General features: G+C 44.2%; 1 protein-coding gene across 1 annotated transcript in view; it reads right to left on the reverse strand.

Moving 5' to 3' along the window:
• Positions 1-1,389: 1,389 nt before the first annotated feature.
• Positions 1,390-21,555, reverse strand: part of T265_03970 (hypothetical protein) — a gene marked incomplete at both ends in the record, with an annotated part of 31,186 nt that continues 11,020 nt past the window's right edge. Inside the window, 8 exons of the mRNA XM_009168577.1 lie at positions 1,390-1,688; positions 7,349-7,496; positions 8,942-9,126; positions 10,488-10,605; positions 12,490-12,540; positions 13,932-14,020; positions 15,203-15,374; positions 19,687-19,852. Coding sequence (XP_009166841.1) covers positions 1,588-1,688; positions 7,349-7,496; positions 8,942-9,126; positions 10,488-10,605; positions 12,490-12,540; positions 13,932-14,020; positions 15,203-15,374; positions 19,687-19,852 — 1,030 coding nt within the window. The remainder of the gene's footprint in view (positions 1,689-7,348; positions 7,497-8,941; positions 9,127-10,487; positions 10,606-12,489; positions 12,541-13,931; positions 14,021-15,202; positions 15,375-19,686; positions 19,853-21,555) is intronic.

Consider the following 21,555-nt stretch of genomic DNA (forward strand, 5'->3'; position numbering starts at 1 on the left):
TTTTTAATGTCCTACAACCGAACGTACGGCGTGAAAGTTGAACAAGGGTTGAACTTACGCGATAAAGATATCGAATTATTTTACCTTGAAGCACAATAATACACTTAATTAAAATGTTGGTCGACATGGCAAAGTACGTACGGACGTCAATCGTGCTGGGGGTGGGTTGTGAGGGGACATGAATGGCTATCAGGTAGTGCTGCTAAAATGTCAATCCGCAAATGGAACGTGCCGGGATTTTTCGAAGTCACCCAGCATCAAATAAACTCCTCCACCAACAAGCAGTCAAACCAGTATTTCCGAAGATTGTGGCTTGTTGGGGGAAAGCCACAGTAAGTATTTCTGGAAGGGACAAACGAGACTGCCTGCAGAAGCCTAAGAATTATCGTGCGCGACACCCTAGAATGATAAGATAGACACTTTGGTCCCTCTTCCAGCATGTACATCAAGGTACATTACATCTGAATGTATTTTCTGACGCAGGTGGGCTGTCATCGTTCAACGTCGATCATTTGGAGAAACATGAAACGACGGACAACATAGCATTTGTAAGTTCCTTTTTGAGGCTTATTTTGAGTTGAACATAGCTTGGAACGACTACTCTAGGATGAGTACATCTAATACATACTGAGTGTTACACAAGGCAGGATTACACTCGTTGCACGAGAAAGTCCTTTGAAAAGCTGATGACACAAAGGTTAGCCAAGATCACAATGGAAATATATGCTCATAGAGGATCAGAGGATGAAATGTCGACCATAAGTAAATATTGGGTTCTCGCATTGTCTGAGAGATCCACAAAGTCGATCAGCAAGTAAACAAGGCGGAGTTAGTTAGGCATAAAAAATCACACGCCTCAACTTCTCACGGATTGACATTAGTTCGTGAAACCAACCAAAGTACAGTAAAATAATGGGTGAACATCGGATTCACCTGCAATGATTAAACAATAGAGCTGAATGAGAAGTGCAAAGTTCCTGTGTATGCTTTGGGATTCACAAACAAGTTTGTTTTAGTTATCACTGCCTTTGTCACCTGAGATGTGGATACTTAAACGGAGAGAAACAATTTTCATCAAAATGGCGCAGTCTGCGTTTCGAAGGGACGTTCCATACTCAGCCGATGTGGGGGAAAGAACGAGTATTGACAGGGGAAATAGGTCAACACTGCTCGTTCTGCAGACCACCCTGTCCGACAGTTATGTCAGTTCGACCCATATTTTGGCAAGGTAATCAAAACTGTTGTTACGCAGGCGAACCGGGTTGGTAAGTTCTCGTTGCTGTTGTTGTTGTCATTCTAAACACACCACTCAGAAAACCTACACGCCATAGGTGAGTTCGGCCCCACCGCTAAAGAGGAATGAGGATAAATACGGGAAAAGACAGAAAACTGATCAGCACTTTAATGAGCGGTCAAAAGCAGAATAATTCTGGACGCCATCTGTGGATGGATAGTTACGAGAACAAAACAAACAGAGGCAAAATCGAGGCAAGCAATTGGTTCGTTGGACCAAATGCGACCGCTTCGTGTGAGGAAGTAAGAAGTGGTGGAATCCAGCGTAAGTGCATCATTTAAGCGTCCGTGTTTTTAAGACTTTCGTCCTTGATGGTGAATGTTGCCACGTGTTCTTCGGGTCTGTGCGGTGTTGCGCGGCTTTCGACTCATCTTGGACCTCTGGGAGGCCATTCCTTGAACGAAAGAAAATACCACCGTGAGATGCAGTTACAAGAGAATAATAAGTCAACATGTTGCATTGAGAACACAAGACACTGGGATTAGTAAACGAAGCTGGCGATGGCTAGTTTGAAGACATTTAATCTAATGAAGCTTAGAATTAAATCATCCGCTTGTTGAAATTTGTCAACAAACCTATTAAACATAAACCCAAAATTAATTGGAATTTAAAAGGTTAATTCTGGTGATAGGATGCATCAGTGGTTAGAGGCATCGTCGCACCCTTAGTGGCATTCATGCATCCAAGCTACTACTGTATAGCTACCCGCCTGATCTCCCCAATGAAACGTGCAGTAACACTCCTGTATTTACGCGCCGGTTATATTAGCTGTCGCCTCCGGCCTCCCAAAAATCATCGGCGAACGAAACTGTGTAAGGTGGATGCGGTTTTTGCAGTTGATGATGATCAGGTTGACACAATAAATTAGTGGGTCGCTGGAAACCATAAGTGTGGATAAGTTGAAAAATGAAATCTCAGTGGTAAGGACACTGGCATCACTTCCCATTGGTTTTACGCGGATTGGAAAAATCCGCACACTACTATATCCGGTATACACGACACGACTAAACAGGACAAACGGATTCGACAAAGGTGATGGGTATATGAGAAGGATTTCCGTTACCGCAGGGTGGGTGTCCAAAGGAATCGCACAATAGCCGGAGCGACCGAAAGCGAACAGGAGACTCTCGAGGGGAAACTGCGTTTTCGTGCTGGACTTCTCGATGTCAATAGTGAAAAAACCATCAGATCATTAAAGAACAGATTTTCAACTACTTCTGAGGTCATTCATTAGAGGGGTATAAGGTTTCAGCGAGCATTGGCTGCTTGCCAATTCGACATAGAGTATGGACGTTGAAAGTTCCTATGCAGAAAGGATTTTGTGAATTTAGGTGTTATTTTGTCTATTGTTAATAGGCGTCGGGGTGCATAAGTCAAAGGACCCAGCAACGTTCGCTTCCGTAGTGGGAATGAGTTAGAGAGGGACATCTATGGACACAGAACTGTGCGCACAAATGATACTTCTCGTTTGCCATGGCCGAAGGAGGGGGTTTGGCTGAGATACTTCACCTTAAACCTTTGACTCAAAAGTTAGACCCACAAGGCAGTTGGAGGATATAGGGTTTTCTGGAGAACCTACCCTACTCAATAGTTTGACCCACTTCGCAGCAGGGGGCGGGCCTGGCCTGAGGGCGCAAGGAGTAAGCACTAGTGTCTCACTCCTGATGCGGTTGCGCACAGCAGCAGACTCTTCTATTTTAAGAGTATTTCGGCCGTATTGAATAAGGCGCCGGCGGTCACGGTCAACCGTTGGGCGATCAGAGTGTGAGGTTTTTGGGTCTGGCCTTTTCTGACCCGTTCTTCATCAGAAGAAGGCAGAATCGCTACTTCCATGAATATGGACATGCTAGTTACTTAAGGGAAACACCTTACTGCCTTTGCATCCATATTGCTGAGCACAGTACGAATTTTCCCCCCTCGTAGTACGATTACTCGGAGGACGGGATCTCGTTGCCCTTAGTTTGACTGCTCCCCTTTGGCCTACCGGGCATGGTTGCACCTTGTAAAACGAAGTTCTAGCCAGTACGTAGCTCACGGGATTATTGAGGCACTCAAGCTCGACCACTACGTCAAGGTGGAAGCTGTGACTCTTGGTCCCTTCAAGCAGCGGAACCGAGACACTTAGAGTTTTTCAACAACCGTTGTCTCAGATCCATAGTTCGTGGAGGCAATTCGAGGCAATTAGAAAGCGAGTGTTTGATTGTGTGTTTGATTCACTCGAAGTGTGTCCAGCACGAGAATGCGGGTTGGTCAGGCCACACACTGCGCATGCCGAACCATGGTTTGCCCAATTCAGAGTGGTGCAAGTAGAGATGTTGGCAACCTTTGACCTGACAGAGGGGTAGGAAGGAGATTACAAAATGTCTGGGTGTTGTCGGTGCGATTCGCCTTCTCGAACCGCGTGAGCCCTACTGTGCCTGGGTGGAGACTCTGCAAGATATGACTGCTAATCGACGTCAGCGGCACCCTTGTTGTTAGTTTATATGCGAATTACCTGAATGATTGTTTCAAGGTGTGGTGACCTTGGAATGATTTTGGTGGGACAACACGAAATCCATTCCCCATGCCTCTTTTCTTCACAATAAAGCTTTCAAATTCGTTCAGCAGCGAAGCACCAGTATTGAACACTGATGTTATGCTCTCCGTGACGACAACGATGAAAGTAGGAGATGGAGGAAGAAACAAACACATTCGCTTCACTGTATAAGTAGACTGATTACTACATCCAAACTTCGAAAGCTCTAATTTGCAACACAATCGTGGTGGAATAACTCTGAGTGTGAAAAGTACCGAATCCTACAGAAAAAGAAACAAACGAACCGGGAGAAACAAGCTATTTTTAATGGTTTTGTAAACTTGGGCTTCGCCGCATCTCCTGAATGTCTTTGTGAGGACCACAACAAATCCCATAAATCGAATGGACCTTGGTTTTCCGTGCTCGATATTAGTGCGGACCACTGGATGCACCAAGGCGACGGCTCCTCTTTATTGTACAAAGTATGATCGCCAGATGATACGACACACACAGAGCCACAAATTGTTACGCGTGCTTCCACAGATACTTTCGTTGATAATGGAGAATGGAGAAGTTTACGGTTTATTGTAACACAGCGACATATCCGAGATGCAGAAAGTAGAATGACAAAACCGTGAAGGAATGCCCGACGATTAGAAAACGAGCTCCTCAGTCAACCGACTAACTTAGACGGCCTGATGGATATTTGTAAATCTTGAGCACTCAAGGTGCGCTAGTTTCACTCATCCTAACTAGTTACTCGCCTGGTGCCAAAATTGGTCAAAAGTAATCAAACTGTAGGTAAAAGAAGGTAAGTAGCTCGGCACAGAAAACTCAGTCTGAAAACCGGCCAGAATGCGAGAAAACGAGAGGGAACAGACTGATGCCCACAAGGCCACATGAACAGTTGAACGACCGTCCATGATCCGTACTAGTTAAAAGAATCCGGTGAATCACACACGTCAAACTGACTATCACCCCAGAAAATGTGGATAGAAGCAGAGCTGTAGGACAGAAGTGTGCGCCATCTTCACGCAACAACAACAGCAACAGCAGCAGTAACGGCAGCGCACAGCCGCGAGTCTGTTGTGCCAGACAGGAGTTTAGGTGTCTGGGGTCGGCAGCCAAACCAGTGCGCACGATCCGCGTGTGCACGCCGAGATGACTCACCCCAGTGGCGGTGTTAGTATTAGTGCATGATATTGCGAAACAAGGTGCACCTCGCTTGCCTAAAGCGAGTGTCAGACAGTAACACAGGTCGTCGGAAAACGACATCGTGGATGTAAATTAGAACAAGAAAGGAGGATAACATTTAGTTAGAGTAAATCACGGATTGAGGGGAGAATCCGTTTCACGTTTGGTACAATGAGACACTCCCGGGAACCCGGTCAGAAGCAGGGGAGTGACATAACAGATTCACAAATGGGAGATCCACTGGGACCTTCATAGTGTTGGAGAGGAGGTGACAATGGAGAACAGCTAGATGGAAAAGTGTTAATCAGACTGTGTGAAGTGTACCTTGCATGTTACACTGTGAATTCAAAGTATGTTCGAGGAGTACTTGTTGTTCAGGATGGTTATACGGTCGCTCACTCACAATGCATCGTGTTGATGGATGGGGAAACACCAAGTGACGTCTACCCACTGCCTGAAACCTATGAAAGCTCACAGAAGAGGAGCAGGCAGGCAGATTCAAGGTCGAAATTCTATGAGATGCAGAGACTCCCTGTTTTGAAACTTGCATTGGGTTACTCAGAGAATGGTTCCACATTTTCGAACAAACCCTTGAAGAAAAGTCATCCACCTACACTTGAAAAAATTCCAAAAAATGTTTGCAATGAAATACAGGAAGAATCATTACACTTTATCGCAGACGATGATTGGCGGCAGGATTTGTACACACTTCGATTCTGCCTCTAGTGACCAAGTCTGTAGACTAAATAAAGCCCTAAACAGGCGAAATATGAACCCACTATGATGATTCATTTAATAATTTAGACACGCCCAGATAGAATTCGATAATCCGTAGAAGGATCTAAGCAAGGGACCCCTTCTGTATACTGCCTCCCGTTTTGTAACGGACGCACCTGAATCTAAGTAGGTGGCGCTGCTGAACTTTGTTGTACCAAGGTAGCTACCGAAAAAAATGGTTGGACAGTTGCTCAATCTGACTTTCTTTGGGAATAATGCTCAAAATTGGCAATATGGAATGTAGTTAGCTCCGGTGCGTTGGGTGACAGACCCATTCAACCCTGCACTGACGGTGTCACCTCGATTGGTGATGAAACGTTTGCAATCCAACTACCAAGCTCGGCGAACAGACCAACAACTAAAATATTCAAAATCTTCACAATGTCGAACGCCTCCTGATGTCGACAGAGTCTTGCTTGCGTAAGCAGGATGAAGAGAATAGCAGCAAAACGGATGTTAAGCTTCGTTAGAAGGCTAACCTCCGTATTGTATCACAGAGTAACCTTCATATTAGCAGTGTTAGAAGAACTTTTCAACTTTTCTAGAACGGCTTGTGTGAATTTCGTTCGACACATGAAGCCAACTTACTTACACATGACTATTTTCCCAATGTTGTTGGACATGAAAGTACAAGTGCAAAAACAGTCTTCTGATAGACGTAATACACTAGTCATAAGGTTGCTGAAAATTAATCCACAGCCCTTCTTGGGACTCATCAGGTAGGCGCGGTCTCCGAGTTTCCGTCAACCTTATGTTCCACTTGAATCCAAATTGCATAAGATTAGAGAAGTACACTCATTTACAAAAACACCATAAACGAGAGAATAAGTGTAGGTGGATGACTTTTCTTCAAGGGTTTGTTCGAAAATGTGGAACCATTCTCTGAGTAACCCAATGCAAGTTTCAAAACAGGGAGTCTCTGCATCTCATAGAATTTCGACCTTGAATCTGCCTGCCTGCTCCTCTTCTGTGAGCTTTCATAGGTTTCAGGCAGTGGGTAGACGTCACTTGGTGTTTCCCCATCCATCAACACGATGCATTGTGAGTGAGCGACCGTATAACCATCCTGAACAACAAGTACTCCTCGAACATACTTTGAATTCACAGTGTAACATGCAAGGTACACTTCACACAGTCTGATTAACACTTTTCCATCTAGCTGTTCTCCATTGTCACCTCCTCTCCAACACTATGAAGGTCCCAGTGGATCTCCCATTTGTGAATCTGTTATGTCACTCCCCTGCTTCTGACCGGGTTCCCGGGAGTGTCTCATTGTACCAAACGTGAAACGGATTCTCCCCTCAATCCGTGATTTACTCTAACTAAATGTTATCCTCCTTCCTTGTTCTGATACTTCCAAGTCATTTTCTTTTCTCCAAGTAGTCAAGAAAATATCCCAAACATAAAAGTAAAATGTGAATGTGATGAAGGGAGACAGTCGGGCAGAACTGAGAGCGACAGCCCAAAGTGAGGGAGATTTTAGTTTACGCTGTACGGACTGATTCCAATGTCAACCAGCCGAAGCAAACAAACCAAACTTCGTATCAGGGTATAATAATAACACTAACCTCTCATTGCTACGTGTGTCTCTGTGAAATTTTCTGATGCGGTTCCGGAATCAGAGATTTCATTTGCACCTGAAACGTCTTGAACGAAAGAGTGATCAGCAGGTTGTTTTCTTTTTCGTTGGCGACCACTGCGTTTATTACGCGAAGGCTACAATTATCGAGGGTAACGGGGAACAACGAAAAAATTAGACTCTAAACATGGAAACGTCTATAGCAAATGAAATGTCGGCATGATAAGCCATTTGGTGCACAGTATAACGGAATAGTCACCGCACTGACTACATTCCTACGTTGAGCATTGGCGTGACTTTTATCCTAAGCTATCAGGTCAAGTTTTATCCACTCCCGTACGTCAACTGCCGTCTGGTAGGAGAAACGATCAACTTTCACTTGCCTCCAAAGAACTAGGTAGAAAAATACTTTCGAACCGGAGCTGACCCCAAGATCACATCGATGTTTTCACTCTCAAACATCCTAAAGAACCGATGGGCACAAAGGAACAGGGACACCCACCGATGCCTCACGGATGAAACATCAAGGATGATCAATTTCGGCCATCCAGTCAGCACCTTACAGAACACATCGATAAGTCGATGCCCCGAGGACATCATGCGAGAACAGCAGCATTCAGTCTACGGGGAACCTAACTACTCATTGCAAGGGCATTATAATGTGCATGTAATTGGATACCGAAAGCGGCCACGTAAAAACTTCTTCCTTATCGAAGCTAGCCAATAGTTTATCGGGGCGATTGTTTCTTCAGTTGCAAAACCGGTTTAACTCATCATCATCTCATTCCAAGTAGTACCCGGTTATTTTTGTACACTGTGAACGTCCCACTCAAAATCCCAGTATATACTTGATTCAGCAAGGCCCGAAATGAAGCGACGAGGCTTGAGAGATTCATCGAAATACAAAGTTATGACGATCCTCTGCGTTAGGACAACCATGAAAACGAGGTGCTTGCCACCACCAGCATAGTGGCCTCCCATTAAGGGTTTTCTAATCGTGATAGCCCAGTGGTTAACGAGCAAACTTGCTGACCGGAAGGTGGTTGGTTCACACCCACTGCCAGCATCTCGACTGCTTGGGCAATCTGCCAGTAACTCGGTCCTCTTGCATCCTTCGGGTGGTATAGTAGCTATGCACCGAAAGGGTGTTACAACTGGGCAATTATTAATTTTATTGTTTTCTAATGCGGAGAGAGTATTGTGCTTAACAGTTTCATAGTAAGCAGCATCCGTATGTGATCCGCATTCGGCAAGCACTGAAGGGCAGATCAGGGCAGCGATTATGCCCTATGGTCAAAAGCAGCCTTTAACCTCAGCAAGAACAGCATGGGAAACAAGAAGATCCTTCGCTAAAAACAATTGTTTAAGATGAGCAAACAAAGATTCAAGACCCCCGGTTCGGCTACACTGTCCGACTCAATGAGTGGGATGTCTGAATAAAGCACCATTCATGTCACCACACTTCGAGAGGCAAGCTACTAAAATTCGTCTGAGATTTCCTCAAAAATTGGTGATTTAGAAAAAAGCGGGTTCTGACGAAGAATTCACTAAACAATAGCACAATGCATTGGTAAGAACGTACCATTTCTTGTCGAAGTATTACAACCTCATCTGAGTTGAAATTCGGTGCAGCTGCAGTTGTGGACGAGTCTGGGTCTGTAAGCACTTGAGGCTTGCCAGCCAAGAAGCCTTTTTGTTTCGAAGGAACGATTGGGCGATTAGTTTCGTTGGGTTTATCGTCCAATTCTAACTTGATGATCGGCTCAGCTGTATTGCGGTTGATAAACCGAAAATATCAAAGTAATGCAATGGATGATGAACAAATAAAGACGCTAAGTCAATGCCCGACCAGCGAGGGGAAACGCGTTGCATGCATTAGAAAAATATCCCAGATGCTACTCGTGGAGTGTAAGAAATGCAACTCACGACAAGCTTAGACATATCGAAGCTCATTCCAAGATGCGTTACTCTTGAAACTGTTCCTTTCAAAACAGTCATGGTAAACAACAAAACATTATCTATATTATTATGGCAGTACTAGGGCACTTTTAAATGTCAATCCGTCCTGAGGCCGAGAAGTATTGAACGACTGTGCCAGCCTTGTGAATCACCAGTGATAACTATTTGCGGGATGGAATTTCCAACGAAAACAGTCGTTACACGCACTGAACTACAGCGGAACACAAATGATCATACTTGACCATCGCGAAAAGTACCAGATCCTCAGCCCCTTCCGTGATAATTGGGAAAGCAAACGCTCAGAGACCGAAAACTCCTACTTGACCTGTGCTTCTGCATCAAATTACCACTCTTGGGATGCGGAAGATCTTTGGCAATAATGAACTGAATGGCGGGGCGTCAACTGGCGAAGTGATGTACATATCTGTACGACGCCATGGTAAGAACCTAATTGGGTAGTCTACAAACAGCGGCAGTCTTGAAACGAAATACTCTGCTGGAAGTTGACCGCTACATTGTCCAAATGAATCAGCGGTCGGTTTGCAACTGGTCGCATCTAGGTTAACCATTATAAGTGCAGTGCCTATAGACGAGGTCACAGCGCCTCTTCGAGGTTATGGAGGAAACCAACTCATCCCGGCACTGACGATGTCATCTCAATTGGTGGTGAAACGTTTGCAATCTAACTGCCAAGCTTGGCGAACAGACCAATAACCAAACAAGGCTACCTCCAATCTGTGGAAGATTGTCTCGGAGGAGAAGCGAAATAGGAAACACGCATTAGAAGTGAGCAGAAGTACGATGACACTCGATGCTTTGGCTCTCGAACCACCGACCAAAAAAGCAAAAGGTTACAACTCTGTCGTCGATTGACCAGCTACTGGGATTGAGCACTTGGTCACATCTTGAACCCAATGTGGGAGCAGTGGTGACGCAACAAATTTCCTTACATGATTGTCCTGTATCCCTTTATGTTCAGCTGTCAGTATACCACAAGTGGAAGGGCATTGAGAGGTTAATATTGGAAAGAGCAGCCACTTTCAGTGCTAGCAGCTCACATCATGCAATAATTAATAGGTCATTATGGAGATAATTTGGTAGATATATAGCATAGGAGGCATAGCCAAAAAGCACGTATTCACTATCTGTATAATGTTGCTTGCGCTTACCTGGCGTTTGTCGCGGTGCTGATGCAGCTGGCTGTACAATAGTGTCCTTGGTGTATGTCATTTCACTTGAAAAGGTCTTGCTGCCTTCAGTCAACCCGATCGATAGAAGCCGTGAAAGCTAAAACAGTGAGAACGGGCAAAATAAAAGATTTCAAACACCGGAAACGAATGCACATGAATGAACCCGTGAGGCAGACAGCACCGCGGTCGAACCTTGACAAAACAAAACTGAGGACACCCATCTTGTTTTGACTTCGAGGTATTGCGTATACATTGGTTCGGACCGCATCGAGAAAACTATGGAAATAATGTTGAAAATCCATTTCAACCAGCTACTGAATTAGCCAGACAGCCGGAATACTGGTTGACAGTAGGAATACCTTACCTGAAAATGCAAAGTTTGTGTTTGGAATATCGGTGGACATCAAGAATGGGGTTTGATCCTGAAAACCCCTACCGCAAGAGTTTATTCGTCACAATTGGGAATCATAAGGTGGACATTGGGATTCAAACTTCGTGTCCCGATTAACTTGACGGGAAGCCCAGTATCGATGTGCGCGTGTGACACTCATATTTGCGATAAACTTGTCTCCCTCTGAGAAGCGTCCATCCCTCTGAAGTAACTGACTAAGGATAAACTAACGGTAACTGCAGTGTGCTGTACAAGTTTCAAACTGTATCTCAACGCAAACCATTGAGATATTCCTCCAGTCTGAGGTGTTTATGTAGGCGCCGTTTTAACGGGTTGTCGTCCTACCGACATCTCTCCTGGTATCCAGTTCTCGTATAAATTCTTCGGTATAGTCAAAGAATCCATGGAAACATATCCAGTTGTAAATTAACAAGGCGCTATGTCTTCGTGGCGATGTTGTAAAAAGTTGAAAAGTTCAAACAACCGAAGATCTCTTTAATAAAAACCAAATAGTGATTGGGCGACCCTATAAAACGCTTCCCGACATAACGAAAAAAGTTCCGGTGGTCGCACAGAGGGGGCGGCCCAGTTAAACGGATGCGTCCACCTGCGGTCAGCTCCCCAAAATATCCAGGCGTACGTCCTTGACGGTGCTATAGGCAAAAGCAGTCTGTGGCCCAAGAGTAGACTTCGGCTATCTAATGTGAGCTGTGCGTTCAATCGGTAACTGACAATTACCATTTTAAACCAGAATTGATTCTTGTCCGATTATCAGAAGACTCTACTTCCAGGGAGGATTCAGACTGTGGAAGAAAACTGCTTCCCCATTCATGATATTCTTAGATGGGTGTTTACCACTCTCTCCACATTATCAAAACGGAGGATAGTCAGGGTAGACTTCATAGATGGTCGAACACTGTCAACATGCGGCAGTGTATCAGCCTGATCAAACGTACTGGGTATGTATGGCCGACAGATTTAAACAGGAAAGAGATCACGATTAGAAGGATGCTGCACCAAACCGACTACCTCATATTAACGTCACCTGAAGATGCGCAAGTAGTTTTCGCCAGAAGGAAAATTGGGTTAACCTAATAATGGATGAAAGGATGACAATGTCTATCTGACCGTGAGTGAGGCAAGTGAAATAAACTACAGAAATGATTTTAGTTTCCAAACCACGGAGGACATTATTCTAGCCATAACTTAGCTTAGGTGCCACTATAGACAAACAGTTATATTATTACAGCGAGGGTTAAATAAACTTAAATCACCTCAGATTCATTAATAATGGAGTCCAAAAAAGGGTCTAAGTCTGTTCAGGAAAAGTGTGACGCGAAGCCATGAAACTTACAAGTTACTTCACATGTTCGTTTCAAAGCTGAATACAATGCACACAACACACCTGAACCCTTTACCGGGTTTGCGAAACGTCGGACCACTAGTGTACTTACTTTTCAGTCTCAGTGACTGCTGTCATTGAGAGACCAAATCGAGAAGTAAGATGCAGAATCCTGAAAATTTAGCAATTATATTTTGAGCTGATTTCAAAAACCAAAGAAAAAACGACAGCGATACGCCAAAACTTACCTCATTCAGAAGAAGGCGGTTAGGATCCATCAAACGCGATGCCCACCATTTCTGAAAATTGAGCAAGTGAATTTAGCTCAATAATATAAGAAAAACACGGACGCAACATTGAATGAGGTGGGAGAAACGTTTAGTCGTCAAGTAGAGCGGAAGGTAACACTCAACAAGTAGTACTGAATGAAACTCAAGCCTATTAAACAAAAAGGCGTCTAGCAATAATCACTGGGCTGCTGCGCGTTGAGACCACAAATAATGCCAAAAAAGGCACAAATACTTGCCTTGGACGACAGATCACAGTTGGCCTCAACTAAGGGCTACAATCGAGACGAATTTGTAAAACGGTATCTGTTCGCCATATGTACTAAATAAATTAGTCGTACTTTGGACTTGGGTAGGTGGCAATAAGTCCTATCTAACTGAACCTACTGCTGAACAAGCAGTTTCTAGATCGAGTCCATTCCTGGATTCTGGATTTCGCGGGTCTTGGCTGGAGCAATCTGGTAGAATATTATATATATATGTATATATATATATATATATATATTACAGTTACTCTTCAGAAAGGTACCACATTTGAACTAGCGGAGTCCGGTTTGATTTGAAGGCGCCGGTAGAAGATGGTCACAGAGCCGAGAGAATGCCGCGGTTGCCACGATCATATAGTAGTCGCACAACCTCCCCGCAGGGTTTACTGCAGAGAAACAGATGTGCGTAGGTGGGTTGCATTGAACGAGGACACTATGCTCCTCGAGGTCTACTTCAATAGATGTCTATATCTTAGTAGGCAGGCATACAGTGTGAAAAAAAACAACAGACAGGCGGACCAATTCACGGTGGTTAACTAAGTGGTGGTAGACATGGAAAAGTAGTCGGCACTGTGTATTAGATACCGTTGGCCAGAGGATGAATGTTCACAGCAAGCATTCGACTCTAATGGGATACCAAAATCGACTAGAAAATGGGAAAAAATTCAAAAACAAAATGATTTAATTATTGAGGTGATAGAATTAGTGGAACTAAAAAGAGTGAATAAACAACAAGAAAGAGGCATATACGTTAGGATGGTGTTTATATTTTGAGTCCTGATAGCATCAACATCAAGGACGATAGCGAATAACTAGGCCCAAGTTGAAGACTTATATGAATATAGGAAAACAGAAAGGGAGATATGAAGGGATCGTCAGAAAATGGCCGGTATTTTCAGCCAGATCTGAAAAGAGAATCACACAAGTCTGTTCGCTCCAGTTCGGGCTAGGCAAAACAACTGGTTTAAAAGTTCATTTGGTAACCTGAACGATACACGACGGTGTTATTAAAGGGAGAGGCCAGATCTGTACCGATCACATCCTTTGACAAAAGTGAGGAATATTTAGTAACACCTTTGGAAAAAGTCACTTCTGGTTCACACTCCCGAATACATTCATACACCGACATCCATTTACCTGGCATGTTATCTCGGATGTGTCGTCCATATGCTGTGTATTCTCATCACCGAAGATCCGACCAAGAGGTGATGGACCGGTTTCCAGATCTGACGCAACAAATGAACGAGAAGAAAACCTCACAGTCAGAATAGTTAATCTTGATTCTGTCACCCAATTATGACACCCAATAAATCACAAACAGACACGTTACATGCGAGAAGGTCAAAGATACTTTTGGTAAACGTGAGGAGTGAGTAAACCCCAAATGTGGCAAGCATCCCACCAAAGGGACAACCCATAGCCCATGTGTTTCTATCCCCCCGTATCTAGTAGACGAAATACAGTAAACTGAGGCGAATAGGGTTCCAAATCATAACCCATGTATGTGCAAACATTGTCCATTGGTTCGGATGTGGAAATATGGATTCACAAAAGCGTTTCAGGTCTTTAAAACATTCTGGATTTAGCAGACACTCATCCCAGCTAATACAAATGGACGAAACGTCCCAAAAGGAATCGCACAAGTTATTGTCAGCAGATGCATGTCTGGATCGCTGTTTGCCAGTGCAAGAAATGGCACAAAACAGGCCACTAAAAATGGCGATGGAGTCAAGAAGAATGTCAAGAACACAACTCAGATGAAAAGGGATTCTACTAGTCAAAAACTAAATATGAAGGAATCGAGGGCCCAGTACCGCCAGCCTTTTACCTAAGGAAGGCAGGATGGTGCATTTTAACGATGTTAAGGAGTTCCGAAAATCTGTGCAAGTGTAACAAACGTATTGTGTTATGAACTGGTGCGTTCAAAAGAGCCACCGGGCAAGAGGACATAAATCCAAGAAACACCAAGAATGTAGACGCTGGTGTGATGAAGTTAGGAAAACCCAAGATTGTAGACGCTGCTGATATGAATGGGGCAAAATGGCCCAAGTGGTTAGAGCGCGAATTTACTGACCGGAAGGTCCGTGGTTCGAACCCGATCTCTGCATCTCGACTTCCCCTGTCTAGGCTTGGACAACCTGGCAGTATCCCAGCCCTCGTGCAGCCTTCGGGTAGCATGCAAGCTAGGCACCAAAAGGGTGATACAGCTGAACAATTCAATTTAAATTTAATTAATGAATTAACGAACAAAAAACGTAGACGGTGAAATATTCATGCGAGTGGAAATCTTCAGGTGAAGTTCAAACGTGCTGAGAATAAGTATCACCATCAACTGTTGATATCCAAGTCAGGGGAGCTGGTTGAAGGAGTGAAGACACAATATAAAGTAGAAAAAAATGAAGGCTGACCTTTGGCAGTTGTCACTGCGACTTTACTGGAAGGTTGGAAACCATGAGATTGGTCATGAGGAGGGGCCGGTACGAAGGTAGAGTATACCATAGAACCGGGTGCAGATGGCTGTGGATCGACATGATCTGGCGTAGTTATCGGGACATTGGTATCCGGGAGTGGAGTGACGGTCTGTAAAATGGGAACAGAAAGCGCTAGATTCGGTGATCGACCGCAGCGGAACAGGTATACTATCCATACAATACTTTTCGAAAACACTGTTCATTTTTTAGGGAACTATAATCTGGCCATGAAACATTGTATTGAGAAACCGCTGAGGTAAGTGAGAAAATCTGCATCTTGCCCGTAATACTAGACAGAAAAGTTCCTGAGTGCACAACACAAACACTGAAAATTTTAATAAGTCCACATCGATATTTTGTCAATCTGGCGGTTGTCAACCCTTCAACCGGTTGCAAACGTTCAAAACCATCGGTTTTGGCAGCTAACACTTCCACTGCTTGCTTGGTCTTATAAGGACTAACAATGTAAGACAAAATTGCAAAACACGTGAATTCCCCAAGGAGTGGAGCATCAGAGTAGAAACTTCAAAAAAGCTGTAATATCACGATGCAGGCAACGCTGAGTAGTATTTAAACTGACAGTGTGAAAAAGGGGGGCTATAGGGCGTCTAGTGGGTTGTTTCTAGTGAGCTCTCTGGGTCACAAAACGTGTTCTGTTGATACCTCAAGGATGTTTTCCAAAGGCTTGGAATAACTTCACCCGGTGAGCGGTCATTACACATGACTCTCGGTTATTTACATCCCACCCATAATGGAGATGTAAGATAAGGTAGAACGGATCCTCACTAGTAGACCCGTACCAAATGTAAACGGAAAGTCAAGAACGAGTAACTCAGTCACACACACCTGGGTTGTCTTGCACCTGTGTATGAGAATAGCAGTGTGCAGTGAATTGAAACATCCCGCAAACTCCGTGGTAGGGGGCGTTGAACGATAACCGTGTTAATGTTTCGACACAATTCCTTACAAAGCGATTCTCAGTCATCCTCAGTTGTGTGCAATAATTATAACTGCCATATTTTTGTTCGCCATGAACTGGGAGGACTAAGATGGATAGCTACGAAGCGGAGTCCTTTAAAGAAAACATGAAATGTCTCGCGTGTTTCAAAGTCCTAGGTGGATGTTAGGCCACAAACACACGGTATAGTGCATTTGAAAGTAGAAATGCTGGAAGTTGCATAATAGACATGCGTAAGTTACGGTTACAGGAAGAACTCGTTCTCAATGAACAAAGCTGGGATTTGAACACTACTGACGCGAGCCGATGGGGTGCTAAGTGGGTTGTACGTGTGCTTCATGGTTAAGGAATGATGCCTTCTGGGATTTTTGTCTGACCACCAGCTCGATCTGTCCATGCGCGATGAAGCAGAGGGATCACGCAACTGACAAATCAAAGCTACCGAACCTGTTAGCGTAGAATGGATCGCAATGAGTTGATTGAATTGTAGTGTACCCACAGCAAGATTTCATCATAGGATTTGCACGTTGCTGAACTTGATCCGAGACTCTTCGGTAATGTTTGAGTTCATTAACTCTACTGGTCTATCGGATAGACAGGCAGCTGCGATTAGCCCAAATGACCTTGTGGATACTGTCGTTTACATCCCAGGGTCCGATGGGATCTCGATTGTGAATTAGGAGGCTTCGTTGTGCACTGTCCGTCCGGAAAATTGCAAAAAAGATAACAAAATGCGACGAGCGATCCGTGTGTTACTAGTCTACAACTAGTGCGGTATCCAAGAGTTCAGCTCTTGGCATAATTGATGAACTTGTGTTTTCAGAGTACAATTGATAAATACTGAAGAGTATTTAGTGTCCTCGGAGAAAGTCTGTTATGACGGGCTTGGCCTTCTGCTGGCAACAGATCGCCAGAAATTTATTGCGCTCGATAGACCAGTGTACGAAGCACTTCCAGTTTCATGCTCAGCAGATAGGGAGAGTGGACGTTCAGATAGAGTTCCCATTGTTCTACCTGAGGTACACTACGGTTAAAAAGTGGTGGTTGCTTCCGGGAAAGATTGTAGTAAATGAGGAGTAGTGTTCTATCACCTCCTAACACAAACAGATAAGAGACGTAAAATAGGTAGAAATGAGGGTAGAACTCGTATGCCAACACCTTCTTTATTGTTGCAAACGTATCAGCTATCTTAGCCGCATATTTGGTAAATGGACACATTTATAGACGTGATTCATGATGGGCTAATAAAAGGTTGACAGCAATGGAAGAAAGTGAAGCTCGTGGCAATCACAAGAGTCTCTTAGTAAGGCTGTTCCTTGAAGGTAGAAAGTACATTTTATATGTAAGTACGCATATTCAGACATTTATACAAGAAATAAGCGACTACTTAGTGTACGATTCCACTCCAGTAAAGTAGTTCAGGCTGTCGCCAAGTCATGTAGCAACATAGGTGCAATAGAAAGAATAGAAAAGTATCATTATCCTCAAGACTCTAATTTCAATCAGTAGAACAAAATTATGCAGACACGTCATTTGACTCAAGACTTTCATGAAGTGGCCTTAGAATTGCAACAAGATGAGTAGCCAAGTTGGATACGGGATATCCATTGCACATGTGTTGTACATGTGTTAGCCGTGGACCGTTCAATGTTGGGGGCGGAGACATTTGACGATCAACTCTCGATATGTATGCACAGCGGGTTTATATCGGGTTCATCGCCACTCTAGTCAAATCAAGGCGTTCAGCTTTAGAACCGTTTCAGTGTCTAGCTGCCATGCCAACTGGAGAAGGCACGAGGGCTGGGATACTTTCCAGACTGTCCGAGCCTAGACGGGAGCCGTCGAGATGATTAGGTTGGGTTCGAACCAAGGCTTTAACCACTGAGCTATCTCGAGCTCATCAGTCAATTAGCTGAACCTGTTTTTATAAACAGGTTATGCACTACTCCATCATACGAGAAGAGGTTCGGTTCATATCATATCATATCGAATATCAATTAAAGAAGGCGTCCGCCGTCAACGACCGCATACATGTATACGACTCAAACAGCCCACGGCGATTGAAGTTTGACCGGGACCCATTAGTCGAACAATGCTCTTGGCTGAAAAACGTTCGGCGCCAAAATATTGCATTTTGTTGCGTATGCGCTCAAACCAAAAACCATTCCAATCTACGTTCAAATATTTGCGGCTCACAGAATTTCATCGCCCACTGAGGCAATCACATCACTGGCGGAAAGTCTGGTGCAATACATACCCAGTATCGCTAACATCCCGGGATGCCTAGGTGGCGCTCAAAACATTGGACTGGTACTCTGTACTCAGTTGTCCGATTGCTTTAGTGCATCAGGGACACGTCATAGCTTTCGAAAATTCCATTCCATTGTGCGAATACTGTGTGCCGAAGTCTGACCAGCCACAATCCGCGTGAAATCGAACTTGCTCGTGTTCTCATTGTTGCAATGACCTTCAAATTCCAGTCACAGGTTTGTTTCGGCCCCTCAATTCGCTGTGACAGAACTCTCATCACGGCAACCGACCACAGTTGGGAACTTATATATTTTCTTACTTACTATTTATAAGTAGTTTGTACTTAGACTGGTTCATGAGTCTCCCAGCCTCACGTCTGTCCTATATTGGGAAAGTGACCGGTTGGTATCATAAGGCTGAAAGGTCGTTGATGGACCAGGATTGATGAGTGAAAAGCAGTCCCGGAAAATAATTATGTTTATTCCGAATGAAAACTGAATGCACTCGACAGTACACCATAGAGAGCACTAAGAAAATGAAACAAGCGCTCCGAGAAGTCAGATTTGAGAAAGCAATAATGACGTTCGAATATGGGAACATGATTTAACTGAAGTGTAGCAGATGTCTTTCACCGACGCATGAAAATTAACAAATCTGGAGTACGCGGGACAGTACAGGCTACACTATTTGGATTACTCACTAAATCAAAAGAGACCTTCTACCTTCGAACGGGGACCACTAAGGTGCGCAGCTGCGAGCATCATCGTTAGGTTGATGAGCGAAACACAACCAAATAAAGGCCGGAAAATCTCGCAACTTTCAGAATACCATATCAGTACGAATAACTCTTTTTACAAATCATGGAATACGATATTTCAGTCTCGCTTAAACAATCCAGGATGTTCGAATGTCGAAATTATTGGTCATCCATTATTCACTAATTGAGCAGTTCTGAACTTGACAAGCGAAGCTGCCCGTGTGGGTAACGATAAATAATAAAAGGGCAGCAGTATAATGCAGCAGAAAACAGATTAACCTCCAAGGACTCCCTCAAGCAGAACTGGTAAAGCCACTTGCTCAACGTAATGTGGAAAGTAACGGGGGATCGTATGTCTGAGAAGTAGCTAAAGTCGATGTTAGAAGGTAGTGATCCAAAGACATCTAAACAGTTTAAAAGCTGGTCATACGAATGTGTTTGGCAAACAGCACTTACCAACTCGCTAATGGGTTTATTTCGGGCATCGACGATGATCTTGTGAAGATCGTGGACATATTTACGAACCAGTGGAGGAATGGGATTGCAACATGCAAATAAACCAGAACTTTCACGAGGCAGTACCTCAGCGATTGTTTTGAGCATGTGATTCGGTAGAACGTAGCTGGAAAGGACAAAGGTTGCGTGGGTAAAATAAGCCAGTTATATCAAGAAAAACGTGCTCAGAGTAGCAATAAGCGTCACTAATTGCTAGAAATGATTGATCATCCACAATGCCTAATGAGGGTGTCGTGCCGTTTGAAAAGGCATGGTAGTTGGTCGTTTCAACATGTTGAAGCACCACTTACTGTTTGAGTAAGGCACGTGAGTCCGCGCAGATAGGCTGGTACAGAAACGACCGGACGAACAGTTACACCGTTGTAATCGGGGACTGCCAAACTCAACATTCCTGCAACACATTCACAATAGCTACTGGAGCCACTAAATACATTAAGCACCCGTTCGGTCTGGCGTACAGTATATGCCGGAAATATACTCTCCTGAGGGAGAGTAGTGGATGGTGCATGGTGTCCAACTTGATGTTGATGGAGTCAACCTGAGGCTACAGAAAACTGTAAATGGAAATGGATCACGATAGGTTTTATTCACTACGTGTAATGGGGGTCGTCCGTAGCGGGCCTGGTTAAGGGCAGTGCCTATCCCACTCATTTACGGATATTTTTCATATTCAAAATTTCCACCTTATGGAACCGTTGTACCATAATTCTTATATAAACTGAACCCTGACGGCCAGGATGAGCGGAAGCTCCTATGAGGAGCACTAGAGCCTAAGGATGAATGGCTCATAATTTCTAGGAGCTACATCTTCTGCAAGCACGCATCGAAAGTCAGGAGGAAAACATGGATTCTCAACTGTGAATCGAGAAGCGACTAACTGGCGATCTCACTTCAATCGTTTTGGGCCATGAAAAAATACGGAACTTAATTTTCTAATCATCCCGTCTCCCCTTGTCATTATTCATGACCCAACTCAGTGGCGGAGAAGAAACCAGGATGTGAATGCTGATGCCTGGAGAACTCCATATGGCACTGACCGTTATCATGCTAACGAGCGTTCAGTGTCTGTATAACAAATGAAGCCCTCAAAGACTAGTGAGACTGAGACATCGTGGGTCTTTAGATGCACTGTTTGGCCGGCAGGATTAGGATGCATACATGATACATGGTGTTATGCCTAATGATCGCATCAAAGTGGTTATCAAGAACTCATCGTACAGAAAAAAAAACATAAAAGCCATGACGCAGTGGTGTTGAACGCCAAGAAGCCAGCTTGAGTGAGTCGCGCGTTGTCGGATGTAAAAGAAACATCAACTGAATTATCGCCGTTCGGAAGCGCTCGGCATCGCAAGCCTCTTTCCCAGTGAGTTTTGTCGTTCATGCTGTTAGTCCGTTGCTCGAAAATGTTTCCTTCACCCGGCATTTACTGTTTAACTTGTGTTTGTCAAGCAGGGTATTTCCCCAAAAGCTTCACGACGACTTTCTGATATATGTAAGCCAGCTCAAAAATAGCATTTCAGATGGGTAAACAAACCAACTTCAAGGACCACTGCCACTTCCCGATGTAGGATGAGGCTCTAAAAGCGTGACACTTAGATCACCGACTGCGACCGCTGACGCATTTTTCGGTTCATTCAGAATACTGCAAAGAAAATCAACAGTGTGCTATTGTCCAAACGCACATACTGCGTCTAGTAGTTCAAAAAGTTAGGCGATTATGTCTTTATCTTTGCGCCCTCTCCATCTGGAGCCAAGTGGATCAGACCATTGAGTTAATGACCACGCACAATCTAACCCCCCCCCCCCCCC

The sequence above is a fragment of the Opisthorchis viverrini genome (genome assembly GCF_000715545.1).
Source record: "Opisthorchis viverrini unplaced genomic scaffold opera_v5_61, whole genome shotgun sequence".
NCBI classification, from domain to species: Eukaryota; Metazoa; Platyhelminthes; class Trematoda; order Opisthorchiida; family Opisthorchiidae; genus Opisthorchis; species Opisthorchis viverrini.